Source organism: Cryptotermes secundus, unplaced genomic scaffold, assembly GCF_002891405.2.
Source record: "Cryptotermes secundus unplaced genomic scaffold, Csec_1.0 scaffold629, whole genome shotgun sequence".
Classification (NCBI taxonomy): domain Eukaryota; kingdom Metazoa; phylum Arthropoda; class Insecta; order Blattodea; family Kalotermitidae; genus Cryptotermes; species Cryptotermes secundus.
The window spans coordinates 535,412-550,724 of NW_019744122.1; the positions used below are offsets into that span (position 1 = coordinate 535,412).

At 40.0% G+C, this 15,313-nt stretch overlaps 1 protein-coding gene across 2 annotated transcripts in view; it reads left to right on the forward strand.

Moving 5' to 3' along the window:
• Positions 1-15,313, forward strand: part of LOC111874513 (probable E3 ubiquitin-protein ligase HECTD2) — a 60,988-nt gene that overhangs the window by 24,385 nt on the left and 21,290 nt on the right. For both annotated transcript variants that reach the window (XM_023870076.2, XM_023870077.2), the window contains exons 5-8: positions 2,263-2,365; positions 10,675-10,764; positions 11,847-11,911; positions 13,912-14,067. In XM_023870076.2, coding sequence (XP_023725844.1) covers positions 2,263-2,365; positions 10,675-10,764; positions 11,847-11,911; positions 13,912-14,067 — 414 coding nt within the window. The remainder of the gene's footprint in view (positions 1-2,262; positions 2,366-10,674; positions 10,765-11,846; positions 11,912-13,911; positions 14,068-15,313) is intronic.

Here is a 15,313-nt window from a genome sequence, read left to right on the forward strand (position 1 = left end):
TTTCCTTCCTTGTTTTCAGGCTTTGAACTTATTCTTAAAGTGCCAGATCACATTGATTGAGATTCTGTTTAAGTGAAGAGTTCTATTTTCTGGGATATAATGCTGTGTAGTTCGGAGAAAGTCAACGGACTGCGCGGAATTATATAAATCTTCATAGCCACCTCCACGAGAGCCCTGTACCCAACGACTGTTGTCGTTGTTCGGTGTTCGGTGTTGTTCTTGTTCGGTCTTTGTGTTTTTCTACTTCCTAGGGAGAACAAATTGAAGTGAAATTATGGTCTATTATGCTATTAAAAATAATAATTATGTAATTTGTAATCGGAGGCTTACCTTTGAATATGATTTTTATAAGATTTCATCCTCTTTTTTAAGTCACAAGATTAACCGTCACATAAACTTATGTTTAAAGAGCTCTGATTTTTATTTCCGATTATACACTGCATATTTATACCGTAAACGATCACCATCATGAGATATACATAGAGCAGTCAAAAATATTTGTAATGTAATATAGTATATATTTTGTTAAAGCATAATAATATGTAGAAAATAATTAATTATGTCGGAACCGGCTTAATTTTACATAAACATTCGTATTAAAATTTAGGGAATTTTTTCCAATAAAAACAACAGCCGTGGTTTGAGTTATTAGATATTTGAGAAGTTCAATCTAGTTCGAATTTGTTATATAATCTGGCACTTCACGCCCTTGCGTGCCCTTTGCCTCTAAGCCAAACTGTAGCTCTATGTAAGTTGCAAATCAGTGTTCGTGTTTGAGTAGCCTTTATTGTGTTGTTTTCTTCGGTAAGTATCTGGGGTTGTTCCGAATGCTATGCAAGTGGCAATAAGTTTTAGCGGCTTGTACACTTAGACTAATATTGAGGCGAAAGATACAATGTACTTAGTGATGTAGTACAGCGTGTCTTAGAAGATAAGGACCGGTGCGTTGACGTAGTGTAATAGGTCCCCTTGCAAGCTGTCCTGAAATTTTCATAAGAGGGTAGCAAGTTCGAGAGGTTTTACAGAATGGACTGATATAAGAGCTAAGGGTAGAAACATAGTATAATAATTGTCCTTGAAGGCAAGGATTGACGTGCTGACAGTCCTTGACAGGGGGCATTTACGTATTGGTACAGCCGGAGTGTGACTGGGTGGTTCTCTGCAAGGGCCATGATATCATATACGGATTATTAATGTTGGAAAGTACGTAATTCCGATGGTTAGCTCACTGATATATGTAGCACACTCTGTTTGAAATTTCTCTAAGGTCTTCATGTAAGGCACCTCTTACTGCTCGGTGTATTTGAAAGTCTTCTGTTAGGGGGTCGCATGAGGGTCCAGTTTCTGCTGTACATTCAGCTTGTTTATTTGTTATCACGCCATGGATATGTTCATTATGTCTAGTTAGTTGTTACCTGATCGACTTGTATATTTTTAGAATATTTTCGGCACAAGATTTTGTATATGCAAACATTACTAAATAAATCAGAAATTAAGGCGTTATATTTGAAGTTAATTCTTAAAGAAATAATAGCCTTAAAGGTGTTTAACTTCGTATCTTTGAATAAGCCTTATATTTTCGATATTCTATACTAAAATAGGGAAAATTGTTGGATTTGAGGCTTTCACAGCGGTATCTATGGCGATTTATATTTCAGGAATATGACACCGTGCAATTCCGGTGAAAGCCGACTTTTCGGAAGGATTAATTCCTCTCTTTTCAAGGTAGAAGTGTAAGCCAAGTAAGAAAACAAGCAAAGTCTGCCTTCTACATGCTTCATGCCTCTTCTCTTGCTTGTGTAATGCGTAGACCCCGAATACAATGGCGATATATTCCTTGGAAACGTTGATTAAGTTTCGTCGGTCTACACGGCACTATATGTCAGAACATAGAACTTCTCTTAAGTAAGTTGGCCCAGATATCTTATGAGTTTCAGGTTTGATTTTGCTTCCTTTATTTTATTTTGATTTAAACTCCGGATTGATTGCTATAATAGCTGGTGAATATAAACTATTTTTTAGTATTTCTGTATGGTTACGATTTCTCCCGACTTTCCTCCTGGGGAAACAAGTGCTTATTGACTCTATTCATTAAGTAATTTATGGCAGCCTGTTTATGTTCGAAGGATAACTTGAATCATTAGGAATAATTACGCCTGTGAAGGTCTTCGATTTATGCTGACTTTGCAGTGTTAATTCAGATGCATTTGTATTCTTCTGATATTTCTCTTATCCATTGTTTCTCTCCATCTTGTTTTGCAGACAAGATGTCCGCCGGGCGCAGCAGACAGAAAGCTTCATGTCTCTGCAGAAGTTCTACATGCGCTGCTTCGATACGTTCGCGGAAATCTGTGCAGTTTTTAAGGTTTGTGTAGACATATATCTCGAGAGCCGAACTGCAGTGGAAGGGCGTGAAGGGTCCACGCTCACAACCAATTTCCCGAACACCTATGCTAATCTCATCCACCTATCTCACGATTTTCACATTTCCTTCAAAGAAACATCGTTCTGCAACCGTACCAGAGCGTTACTGGAGGTGAAGGCTACCATAGGTGTGCTATATAATGCGACAGCAGGTACAACAATTAAACTTATGTAGTGCCACATATTGTTCATTTCAGTTTCCTCTATTTTTAACGACGCTGTAACAACTGCAGGACTAAGAGGTCAAGGATTATAAATGGTGTAATGCCTGTGGTACTGTCTTCGCCCGCGAGAACACTGGGATTGTAGGTTCGAATCCCAATCGAGGAATGGATGTCTGTCTAGGTTTAGTCTGTGTGTAGGTAGCGGCCTTGCGACGGGCTGACTCCCTGTCCAAGGTGTCCTACCGTCTGTGCATAGGATTGAGGGACTGAAGAGGAATGCAGAGTTTCATGAATGCCTTATGCTCCAGAGGGTGCAACATGAATATGAATGGATGAATGAATGAGTGTGGGTATTTGAGCCTGTTACAAAAAGAGACAAAATTATCGCTGTACTTAATTAAACACTACGCTGTGAACCTCGGCACTAGATGGCAGTGAGTTGCAGGCTTCAACCTGCAGCGAATTTACCCCGGGGTAAACTGCCCCAGTTAACCATTGAATATGATGCTGGGTGAGCTGCAGAGCTGGTCCAGAAGCTATAGAGAAGATGAAAAGCCCTTGTCATTGCCGGGAATCAAACCCCGATTCCTCAGTCGCAGTCCATTTCAGTCGGTACACAGACAAGGCAGGACGATGCAGGAACAGGAGTTCGCTTACCGGCAGGGGCAAGATAATTCTTATCCACAGATCCAAACCGGCTCTGAGACACACCACCACCTGTCTAGTGCGATCCAATGGCAATTATCTCGGGAGTAAAGCGGCTCTGGCGTGAAAGTGACCACTCACCTCCATCTAATACCGAGTTTAAGAGTGCGTGGAGCTATACCTCCACTCCTATATTTGTACGACGCACAAACACACACTAAACATCCATGCTTTGTGTGTGATTCGAACCCACGATCCCGGCTACCGAGAGAGCGAAGAGAGTGCATGCCTTAGACCGCTCGGCTACCGTGACCGGCACTGATTTCCATACCGAAGAGAACTGTCAGAATTAACCATTTGTTTCTAAACGCTGCTCTGTATAAAAGACAGCTGAAAATTCAACGTACGCCCACAGGGCGGCAGCCGAAATTATCAAAACTGTCTATACGGCCTGCCCTTGTATATCTAGAACTTTAGTTCAACTTGCTGATAAGTCATTTAAAAATGCCAAGTCACACACCGGAACAGATTAAACATTCAGAAAACATTTCACGCCCCTGTCCTAGGTGTTACGCACCTAAGCACTATCCGGAGCGCCCAGAACCCGGCCAGTTAATCTAGCAGAGTGCTGAGTGGTGGGCGTTTATGGCAAATAGAAAAAACGTAGCTGATCAATACGTTTATGGGCGCTTTTGCTCTAACATATTCCGTACCTTAATGCTGCTCAAGCAGCGCTTTGAGCTACATTGCTTTTCTGTAATTACAGATATTTCAATTGAGTCTGGTGAATCACTTTCCAGACAGCCTCACTTATTTCTTAAGAACAGTTAAAACTGTGTCTATTTCCTCTGCTATTTGAATCAATGGATGACTTTTCATGGAGCATCATATAAACACCAACCCACTTTCGGTTTTATAAATTCCCCCCCCCCACTATTTATACCAACATGACGGAACTGTTAATGCGGGAATGAGGACCCGTTAATATATGTTCCTGCAATTTAAAAAAATGTAAAAATGATTTAGGAACTCTTCTTTAAAATGCAATTTAAGCAAATGGCTGTAGAGCAAAATTTATAAAAGCTTATGTTTCGTAGTGATAAGTAATACAGCATTGAAACTAGGAATGTTAAACTTACTAATTTAATTTAACTTGTAAATCACAAACATAAATTTAGCTTCCACCATCTTTGTGAGTCTTAACAGTTATAAATACAGTGACTGTTAAAATTAATTTATTTCGGACAACGACGAAACTTTATAGACTCGTAATTAATATAATTGCATATAATTGGAAACATTTAGATGGACCATAGTTTATTTCCAAAATTCATTATAGAGTATTAATATTTCGTTTCATGGGAAAGATCCGAAATGCATAATTTATTTTGAAATCCTGCAGGAAAGGGATCGCCTCAGATGTCCAGGTACACATGCGAGAGTAATGCACGTATTAGCCATGATAAGCCACAGGCCGTTTTACCTTATATGCCTATACGTACCAACTTGTGCATATTGAGCAAGCAATGACAACTTTATAATATGTATATAAGTAACAAGTCTTAATTAATAGATCCAATATTATATCTACATTTTTCTATCTTTAATTACTTTTGTGTATTTCTATTACTACATAGTGGTTTCCTAGAGCTGGATGAGACGGAAGAAAACTTGTGAGGTTGTAATATTTTAGACAACGTACGTATGAGTAAATTGCCCTCTTTTTCAACTTTCAAATCAGCTGATTTTCACGAAATTTGGTATGTCATTGAAAGCCAGTCAAAAGTCACAATTCCCTGTAACCAGCAACGAGAGCAGCTGAGAGCCGGAATTTTCCAAAATTCTCAAATTGATCATAACAGAAATGAGTTATATTTCACGGACTTCTTTCATGTAGCTCAGAAAAGGGTCCAGTGGCGGTTTCTTCTTAACACAGTAATGAGTCTACGGGTATCACAAAAGGTGGGCCATTTGTGACTCGGTGAAAAACTGTTAACTTCTAAAAGAATTCTAGGTGAATCCATGTGATCATAGACAGTGAAATCAAGGATCAGTAATGAGACAGACGGTGAGAAATCTAGGTATAAACGTAAGGAATGTATGGTTTCTATCACTGTTTAGGAGATACGAAAAATATCCGGAAGTAAAGATACAAAGTCCAGAAAATATTTGTAAAGCATTTGGGGGGGGGGATTCACTTGTAGCATTTTTACAACACACCTTTATTTACTTTTCAACATAATCACCATGGGTCGCAATGCACTTAGTGAGCCTGGGAAAGAGCTTTTTATTCCCAGCGTCGTAGAAGTTGTCGTCTGCTCTCTTAGCCATGGAGAACAGTTCTTGACACTTCTGGACATTGTTGATGAAGTTCATCGATGGTTTAACGTCTGTCAGCACGAATGTTTTCATCATTCTTTTGATGATTTCATCAGTAACAATGGGTGGCCTTCCACTCATAGGGTCCCTATCTCACACGGCAGCACTGCCATTTCTGAGAAAAAAAACTTGCATTTTTACTGGGCTTGTATCTTTACTTTCCGTATATTCCTCGTACGATAGCCTAGAGCTGTATATAAAATCAGACAATAAATAATAAAAAGGGACCAGTGGATGACCCTTGTGAAGAGGGTAATGGACCTTCGGGTTCCATAAAATGCTGCGAAATTCTTGAGTAGCTGCAGATTTGGTGGCTCCTCCAGAAAGGCTCAGCTGCATGAGTAAGTAAGTATTATAATCAATGCCTAAACATATCAGCATACACTGCGTACTCGGGCAAAGGCTGACCACACTTTATGGCTCTGGGTTAGGTTAGGTTAGGTTTGAGCACCAGAAAACTGGGCATCCACCTGTAGGTCGGCACACCAGATCGTCATGTGCACCTCCGCGTTGAAGGTTTTGCATTTTACCTCGAAATTTTCTAAAATATTCAAAATTGAAGTATTGAAATTCCTCAAATATTTTTCAATTTTTAGGAGGTCGAAAAATTTTAAATTTTCATTTTTAAGCGTATTAATGCTCGAAAATTTGTAACACTGTGTAATTTTAGAATATCTCCATTTTTCAATTTGTTTTAATTTCAAATTTTGTATAGATTTTAAATTTTTTAATTTTTTAAATTCCTAAAATATTCTAAATTTTGTTCCGAAATTTTGAAATTTTAAATTTTCTTCAATTATTTTAATTATCACAATTCTGAGACAACTGTGCATCCGCCTGCCCACTCCTGCACAGCTTCATCAGGTTGGCTTACGCTAGTGTGATCATGATCTTGGGTCTTGCTTGTGTAAAGATGAGAAGGAACTGTCATTGTGCACCGTCATACAAACTTTGTTTCTCTATGACTTGAATAGTTACACGATATGTTTGGTTCACTAATGATCATCATCAGGTTAAAATTATAAGAAAGTTATAAAACAAATTAAAAACATAGCAAATAAGTATAAATTTGTAAAATTTGTTATTTTAATTTATATTTCAAGTCGGACCATATAAAAATTAAAATATGGAGAAATACAAGGAACCCCAAATCAATACAAGGTACACGACCCGTGGAGCGGCACACACAAAGGGGCCGGAGAAGCCGCAATACAAAGATGGAAAAAGAGCAGACATTCTCAAAACACCAAAATCGAGAGAAATTACAACGTACACCACCAAGTACTATTGCCATAAGCGAGCCCATTGCAGTAGGTACCATCAAAATGCCTGAAGATGGCCCTGTGAGTCTGAAACATGTAGCCAGACATAAAATATATATTAATGACATTTTAGGAACATTTTAGCTGACATTTCAGTGAGTTTGATATAAGTTTGCTGTCATTTAAATTAAGTGTGTTGTACTATATTATAGTTGTGTTATATAGTTTTGTATTATAGACGGAAGAGAAAATATGTAAAATATGAAACTTAATCCACGAGTAAATCCGTAGAATATGAAACAGTCTCCTAATACAAGAACCTGCCTTATCGGAGCAGGTTGATACTACAAACCATTGGAGATTACTACAAGGTGAAAAAGCGTGAGAAATTAAAATGAAAACTGTTTTATAACCTACAATTTTATGAATATATTCACATCTCGGTGCATATAGACTGAGGGTGTTTGAGAACAGGGTGTTGAGGAGAATATTTGGAGCGAAGAGAGATGAAGTGACGGGAGGTTGGAGAAAACTACATAATGAGGAACTTCATGACTTGTACTCTTCTCCAAGTATAATTATAATGATGAAGTCAGGAGGATGAGATTGGCAGGGAATGTAGCACGAATGGAGTGAAGAGGAATGCATATAGGATACTGGTGGGAAATCCGGAAGGAAAGAGACCATTAGGGAGACCAAGACGTAGGTGAGTGGACAATATTAGAATGGATCTTAGAGAAATAGGATGGGATGGTATGGACTGGAATGATCTGGCTCAGGATAGGGACCAGTGGAGGACTCTTGTGAACACGGTAATGAACTTTCGGGTTCCATAAAAATCTAGGAAGTTCTTGAGTAGCTGCACAATTGGCGGCTTCTCAAGAAGGGCTCCGCTCCATGAGTGAGTCACATCTCATTTCTCTATACACTGTTTGAAGGCTACATAAAACTATTGTTGTGACTAGCAGCTGGTCACAGCTGAACTTCTTAGCACCTACTGCCAATTTAAACAAGGTTTTCAATCGATTTCCATAACTCAATTTGAAAAAAAGTACAGATAAACAAAGTTGTCGTAGTAAATTATGTGTAATGCATGTCAGACCGGTTCCAACTGTCATTCACTCTTACTGAAAGCAGGGATCGTTAAGTGGAGTGAAATTACCCTTCCGTTCTCAAGATAAAATTTAATTATATATAGAATAAACGCCAATGTAGTTTCATTAGAAACATGTCTCAACTTTATGCTGCAACACAGTAAAGTCCAGATTGCAAAGTGCTTAATTGCGGCGGCCAATATCGCAGCTCTTCTCATTGGGGTAATGATGTTTAGTGCATAAGTACAAACATTACATGTCAACAACCACTAATTAAAATTATTATGCTGGTAGCGTCTACGCCAACATGGCGCAGAACAACTGAAGCGCGTGGGTGACAGCTTTACTGGTGGCTGCTGACGTATAAGTGTAAACGTAATTAAATGCACGACATGTCTGTACATACAGAAACACTGCGCAATGTAGCCTCCACATACGTACGGACTTCATACTGATTCTGAAAACAAATAATAAATTTTCTATTAGATTCTTATACGATGAAAATAAAATGAACTGAAATACTAACTGCCGGTCACGGTAGCCGAGTGGTCTAAGGCATGAACTGTCTTCGCTCGGTTGGAAGCCGGGACCGTGGGTTCGAATCCCACTCAGGGCATGGATGTTTAGTGTGTGTCTGCGTTTTCCTGTGTATGTATACAGGTAGAGGCCTTGCGACGAGCTGATCACCCGCCCAAGGAGTCCTACCGTATGTGTAAGATCTAGAAAAACCGAAGTGAACGGAGAAGTTCATGGAGGTAGGCCTAGGCCCACTGGGGCTGTAGTGCCAAGGAAAAAAACCACTAACTAAAAGTAACAAAACAGCAGCAGGAATATACCGACGTTAACCAACGTTTCGGAGGAATTTCTGCTTAAACCTGCTTTCACGCTGCTTTCTTGCTGAAGATTGAGGCGATATGTTCCTCCGAAACGTCGTTTGACTTTCAACGTACTACACTACGTTATATCCCAGAGGAGAGCATTCTTCATAACCACCGCTGTCAGAACCTCAAGTCTTACACAGAAGCAGGAATGTTTACGAAAAAATTTCCTCATTCTGAAAATTTCTACTAACTTCATTAATGGGATACCTGTTAAAGTACGCTTACTTCGGCAAAACATTGTCTAGTAATATGTGTGACTATAGACGGGGTTTGGAATGGTGACTAGATTTACTGACCACTTACAGGTCGTAACAATAACATTGTCGCTATTTCAGTTTTCAGTCTCTTACTAGACGCTTCCCGGTAACGGCTCCAACAATGGATATTCCTCTGCCCCCGGCTCAAGTCCTCTCTTCACAGACTCCCGTACAGAACGGAATTCTCAATTGACTAAGTTAAAAGTCAAAGTCAAAGTCACATTGCGACTGACGGTCACTCAGTCAGTAAGTCTTGGTGTCGAGCCCCGTGCTCATGACCAGGTATTTATTATTGTTTGACAGTTATGGTCTTGTTTTTGTGTGGGGCGCCCTCTCTGTAGAGAGGACGAGTCTCCCTTCTGTATATGCTGCTGGCCCTTATCACTTCAGTCTGTCTCCGATTTGAGATTTCCCTTTTCTTGGCCTCCTACAACTCGCAGGGTCACGGTGGAGGTATTCGACCCTGCCTTCACACAGGCTTGGTTAAGGCCCAAGTCCAAGCACAAGTCACATTGCGACTGACGGTCAGTCAGTCAGTAAGTCTTGGTGTCGAACCCCACCTGGGGCTCATGACCAGATATTTATTACTCTTTGGCATTTACGGTCTTGTTTTTTGGGGCGCCCTCTCTGAGAAGAGGACTGGTCTGCCGTTTGTATATGCTGCTGGCCCTTGCCAGTGCAGTCTTTCTCGGTTCTGAATTTTTTCATTGTTGTATTCCAACTGTTGCCTTACTAAGTATATGCTGTCTGTGTTTACGGCGCAGTTGCCCAGAAACCGTCCTGGTATATCCGCCCATCTCGCGACCGTTACATAGCAACGGCACTACACGCTGCAATATGAATATTTCTGGGCAAATTAGTCAGCATTCGTTCAGTTAGTGAAGATGTGCCCCGTCTATTATGAACCCCAAAGATTTTTTACTGGGTTTATAACAGCACGCACTGGATTCCCTTCAGGGAGAGATTAGCCCAGTCCAGAAGTTCCGTTTTAAAATTATTCTACCGCATGAGAAACTATATTCTATTTTAGGTTTCCCACAAAAAGTTGTGTCTATATATGATTTCAGTAGGTAAATCTACGTGTGATGGGAGAATAATATTATATAAACTTCGAAGAAGTGGGGTGTCACAGTGCGGACTGGATTGATCTGGCACAGGATATGGCAAGTTCGTATGAACACGGCAGTGTACTTTCGGGTTACGTAAAGAACAGGGAATTCCTTGACTAGCTGAGCGACTATTAGTATTTTAAGTATAACTCTGCTCCTTCATGGAATTAGTATCACATATCTCCCATGTGTGCTACACGTCTCGCCTACCTCATCTTCTTAATTTCATTTCTCTAATAGTATTGGACGAAGTCTAGCTACAAATTGAGAGGTTCCTTGTTACGCAGTTTTCTCCGTTCTGATGTTACTTCCCAAGTTGGGTCCAAATTTTCTTATTTTTCCGCTTCGTCATAGAGCAGCCTCAATCTATGTTGTTCGGTTAGGGCGCGAAACCATGTCACACAACCACAGGCTCTACACAACTAACAGACCCGAACTCTGTGGTCCGTCCTGCTCCAGGTCGACGTGGAGGAGGAAGGCGCGAAACCGGAGGAACCGGGTCTGAACATGGAGTTCTTGTACGCAGTGCATGACACACTCAGGGAAATGGTGAGTTGAACGTGACTTCAGTTGTCCACCTACTCTCCGTGCATTATGAGAGTCTTGGCAATAAATAACAGAGGTACTGGTGATTCCTCAAGCGAAAATCAAACGGACTACCCTATGATTTTCAGCATGTAACAAACCGGCAATGAATTACTTTGGTTACTTACGGAAAGGAATATGGTTCTTACTTCCATTTTGTAAAATTATATACAACAAACATAACCAACTTCCTACTCATAACGTTCAGTACAAATATGTAACTCTTTCAGCGTTGAATTACGTTAGTACGTAAGTACCAGCTTCTTTCAAATCCTTTACAACGTTCGGATCTAGAAGCAGGTGTAATTTTTTTTTCAGAAAAATAATTTCACGTAAATTTTGTTGAATTTTTTCACATAACAAACTTAGACTAATTCTGTGGTTTATAAAGTATAAATTTTCGCTCATAAGACATTTCTATGAGACCTCAGTTTTTACTTGCAATGAACTATCTGTTCGCAGAATTTTATATCAGCAGATACTGCGCAAGCCGGTCACGGTATCCGAGTGGTCTAAGGCATGTACTGTCTTCACTCGTTTGGAAACCGGGATCGTGGGTTCGAATCCCACTAAGGGCATGGATGTTTAGTTTGTGTGTGTGCGTTTTTTTTTGTGTTTGTGTACAGGTAGAGGCCTTGCGACGAGCTGATCACCCGCCCAAGGAGTCCTACCGTATGTGTAAGATCTAGAAAAACCGAAGTGAACGGAGAAGTTCATGGAGGTAGGCCTAGGCCCACTGGGGCTGTAGCGCCAAGGAAGAAAAGAAAAAGATACTGCGCAAACTGTCCATTTCCGATCAAGTTCCTATTTTGTTCTACTGTTTCAACATTTTTCTTGGGATTTCTCTATAATTCCAGGTGTAATATCCAGTTTATGTCTACAGACAGCACAGTTTTAATCGTTAAAATGTTGTGTCTAAACGTAAGATAGTTGAGACCAATTAACATAAAATTTATAATTCAGGTTATTTGCCAAATGAATTAAAACAGTCTTCAGTATACCTTGGAGCAGGAATTTATTTTGTTTTCCTAATTATTCTGTTCCAGCCGTCCATAATCCACAAGACAGTGTTGAAATCCATCATCAACGCACTGCTGGAGGAAAAGAGAATGTAAGTGTCTGACAATTAATTTGAAACGCCTGAGTACTTATGACAACATAATACGCTTACGAAATGTCTTCCTCCGTAAGAACAAAGTTGGAGTGAATGTTTTTCCAAACAATATTGTCAGTATCTCCTAATGGAACACAGCCAACAACTGCCTGAATACACGCTTGTACATCAAACTTCAAATAGAGCAGCTCCTGTTGTTTTAATGTATTCAGGAAATATTTTACGCTCAGGGAACTTGAGTCCCAGTTATTGTTGGTGTTAATAAATGCCGTAATTTCGATAAACATCGCAACATTCAATTTTCTTAAACATATCTGGGTAGCAAGACGTGCGCCATATTACACTCAGTGGTTGAATTGAAACAGTCTCCAGCTTCAAAACAAAATGAATACCTGATCATTAGCCCTTCATCTTTCCCTTAAAATTATAAAATACATCTTCCAAATTAGGACGTCACTGTTAATCCCTTAAGTCTACTATTAAATTTAAATATTAATTTTAGTTCTCAATCAAGATTTCATTGCTAGCACCTTCGGTATATACGAGTATTCTACACGTAATTGAAAGAGCATATGGTGAAAGTTGTAATCTCGAACTAGTTATACGGATTTCGTAATTTGTCGCATTTGCGAGTCTCGGATCAGATGAAATTTCTTTTCTAAGGTTTTCATGAACTCCCATTTCCAGTAACGGAAATCGCCAGAATTCTGCAGCTGTATAAGCTGTCATGAGCAGAAATTTAACGTGGCACAGTTGGCATTAACATGTTCCTATGTATATTCCTTTACATAACTTGTGACGTGTCGAAAAGCATCCACATACCGAGATTCTGCAAAATACAAACACAATATTTCTCCGAAACTTATAATTCCTTAGTTACTATAGGATTCTGACGATGGTGTATAACACACAGAGATATTGGGTATTCGGACTTTATCCATCGTCCTGGTTTTAAGATAACTAAGATAAACACGACGTTTCGGAAACTGCATCTGTGTCCGTCCTCAGGTGAGGGAAAACACCTATTCTGTTGGGTCCCTTAGAAAGAGCTAGCCTCAATCAATGGATCCAATAATTCCTTATATGCAATTAATTATAACTAGTTATAAACATTGGTCACAAAAGCAGCAGATGCTTACTGGTCTCGACGGTAGTGAGCGTGGCAACGACAGACAGAACCAGGGAATATAAACAAGGCACAATTCTGAAAGTTGATATTCCTTTATTAACGGATCAAGTTGCTTGACGGAAACATGGCAACGCTGTGACAGATTTAATCACACCTTGGAGTATTCTTTGCTATGAGGAGCTGTTAGCCCCACGTCCACTTAAAGAGCTGGAGGGTCACTAAAATTTGAGCTGAAAACTTAATGCGAAGAAGTCACTTGGAAAACATTACATAAATACGAGTAAAAGGTTTGCTAGGCAATGACCGCGAAACAAGCAATTATACAACAGCCAATGCTAAGTAACGGCTCCGCAGACAGTCATGTTTCCACGGCAACAAGGGCATACAGCAATAAGGGAAGATATATTTTCTACACAGTCGGTGCCAAAATGTTATAAGCAGAATTAGTTAGCGGCTTCAAGTTGGCTGCGGTCAGGTCTACAACCGTTCAGCTGACTAACTGCAATATCAGAGTAACTGGATAAGTTAAGGCATAACCTGCTGCACAAACCTGCCTTAACAGGAAACCTCCGTTTACCTTGTACAAATGTTACTTTCTATAGTGCAGTGACAAAGGGTGCACAATCCAGAATGACTTGGACGCCGTGACAGGGTAAAAGCTAAAGCTATCAAAAATGGAGATCAAAATTTGCAAGTTAAAACTGTCTCGGCTCAACCACAGTGATTAAATCTCAATTGGAAATTGAAATCTGCTTGATTTTAAGCAAAAGTTTATTGCAACAAAATGGAGACCTAATTTGTAAGTTAAGAGCTGTTTCAGCACATCAAGTTGCACTTCTTCAGGGTGAGTTTGTTTTCTCTCTGTCAGACTGTACGCCAAGGACGATGTGAGAGCGCTGTTCGTGTTGGTGCAGAACCCCGTGTTCGCTGCCCAGTCCTCCTACACGATTTTCGCGCACTTGCTGCGGCAGATCGTGAGCCTGCCCAGCGCTGACCATCAGCTCCTCGTCAGCTGGTTCAAGATGTAAGTGTGCTGACTGCCTAACTGGCTGTCTTACAGTCATAATAGTAACTTCCTGCCTTTATAGAACCCGAAGGTTCAATATCGGCGCTGGTATCTACCATGAACTATATGAATCTATTCTACACTCTCCTACCATATGACTTTGAGATCCATGTTAATACACGTATTATCCTTTCATCTTTGCCATTGTCTCCCAAGTAATCTCTATCAGATTTTCTGGCTAAAATTCTGCATTAATTTCCACCTTAAAATGATAAGCCAATTAATATCTGTTAAAGAGTAGAAATTACGGAGATCATCAGCAGTTTTCGACAGATGCAGCTCTTAAAATCTCAGTCGCTAGCGTCCATCTGTTCGTAATTTAACGACAATGTCAACAACGGATAATATTATGGTGTAATGACTAGTTCTCTCACTTCGGAATCGGGAGGTCCCGTTCTAGATTTTCGACCTGGGTTGCTATACTGACAGGTCTACGACGGTTTTCCTCAGTCGCTTCAGTCAAATTTTGGTCGAGTAGCTGAAAGAAGATAAACAGAACAGGTAAGTCTAGAAGTAATGCTGTAGATTGCATTCGGGAAGTGCTCGGTTCGAGTCTAAATTGGGTCACCAGCTACTGTAACTTCCCTTTGCGTCGCCTCCTATGACTCGCAGGACTAGATGAAGGCACTGGAATCAACTATTAAAATAAAACACGTGGTTCTGTCAACTTCTTACTTTTCTATGTAAATATTTAACATCTGACCAGCTAAATGACTCCGCTTCTTACTCGAGTACCTCAGTCACTAGCCATCTTGTAACTACAGAGCTCTCTTGAGCGGCGAGTCAATATTTGTTTATTGACCAGTGAATTCCGTAATCAGAAGTGACTGGATCACTTGATTGACTTAAGCAATACAGTTATCTACACTGATATGATCAAGTTTAAGCAGCCAACTATCCATTCTGCCAATTTCTTTCGCCTACGAACGATTTCTATCAAATTTTAATGAAATAAATTCCGTAAAAAAACAAAATCTTGTATTGTTCAACGGCTGAAGCAATCACATGGCTTGTGTAAGACCTGCAGCTGCTGGTCGCCTCAGAGCGGTATCTAACAATTTGTCTTTCCATCACAAGAACATTATTTCCTCGAGATCAAAAACTTGCACCTATCTCAAATACGGCCATCAATTGGCTATCGATGTCGCCCTAACTTGAAGGTCTACTGCCTTCAGAATTGGAATGAAGACAATCCGGTCTATGA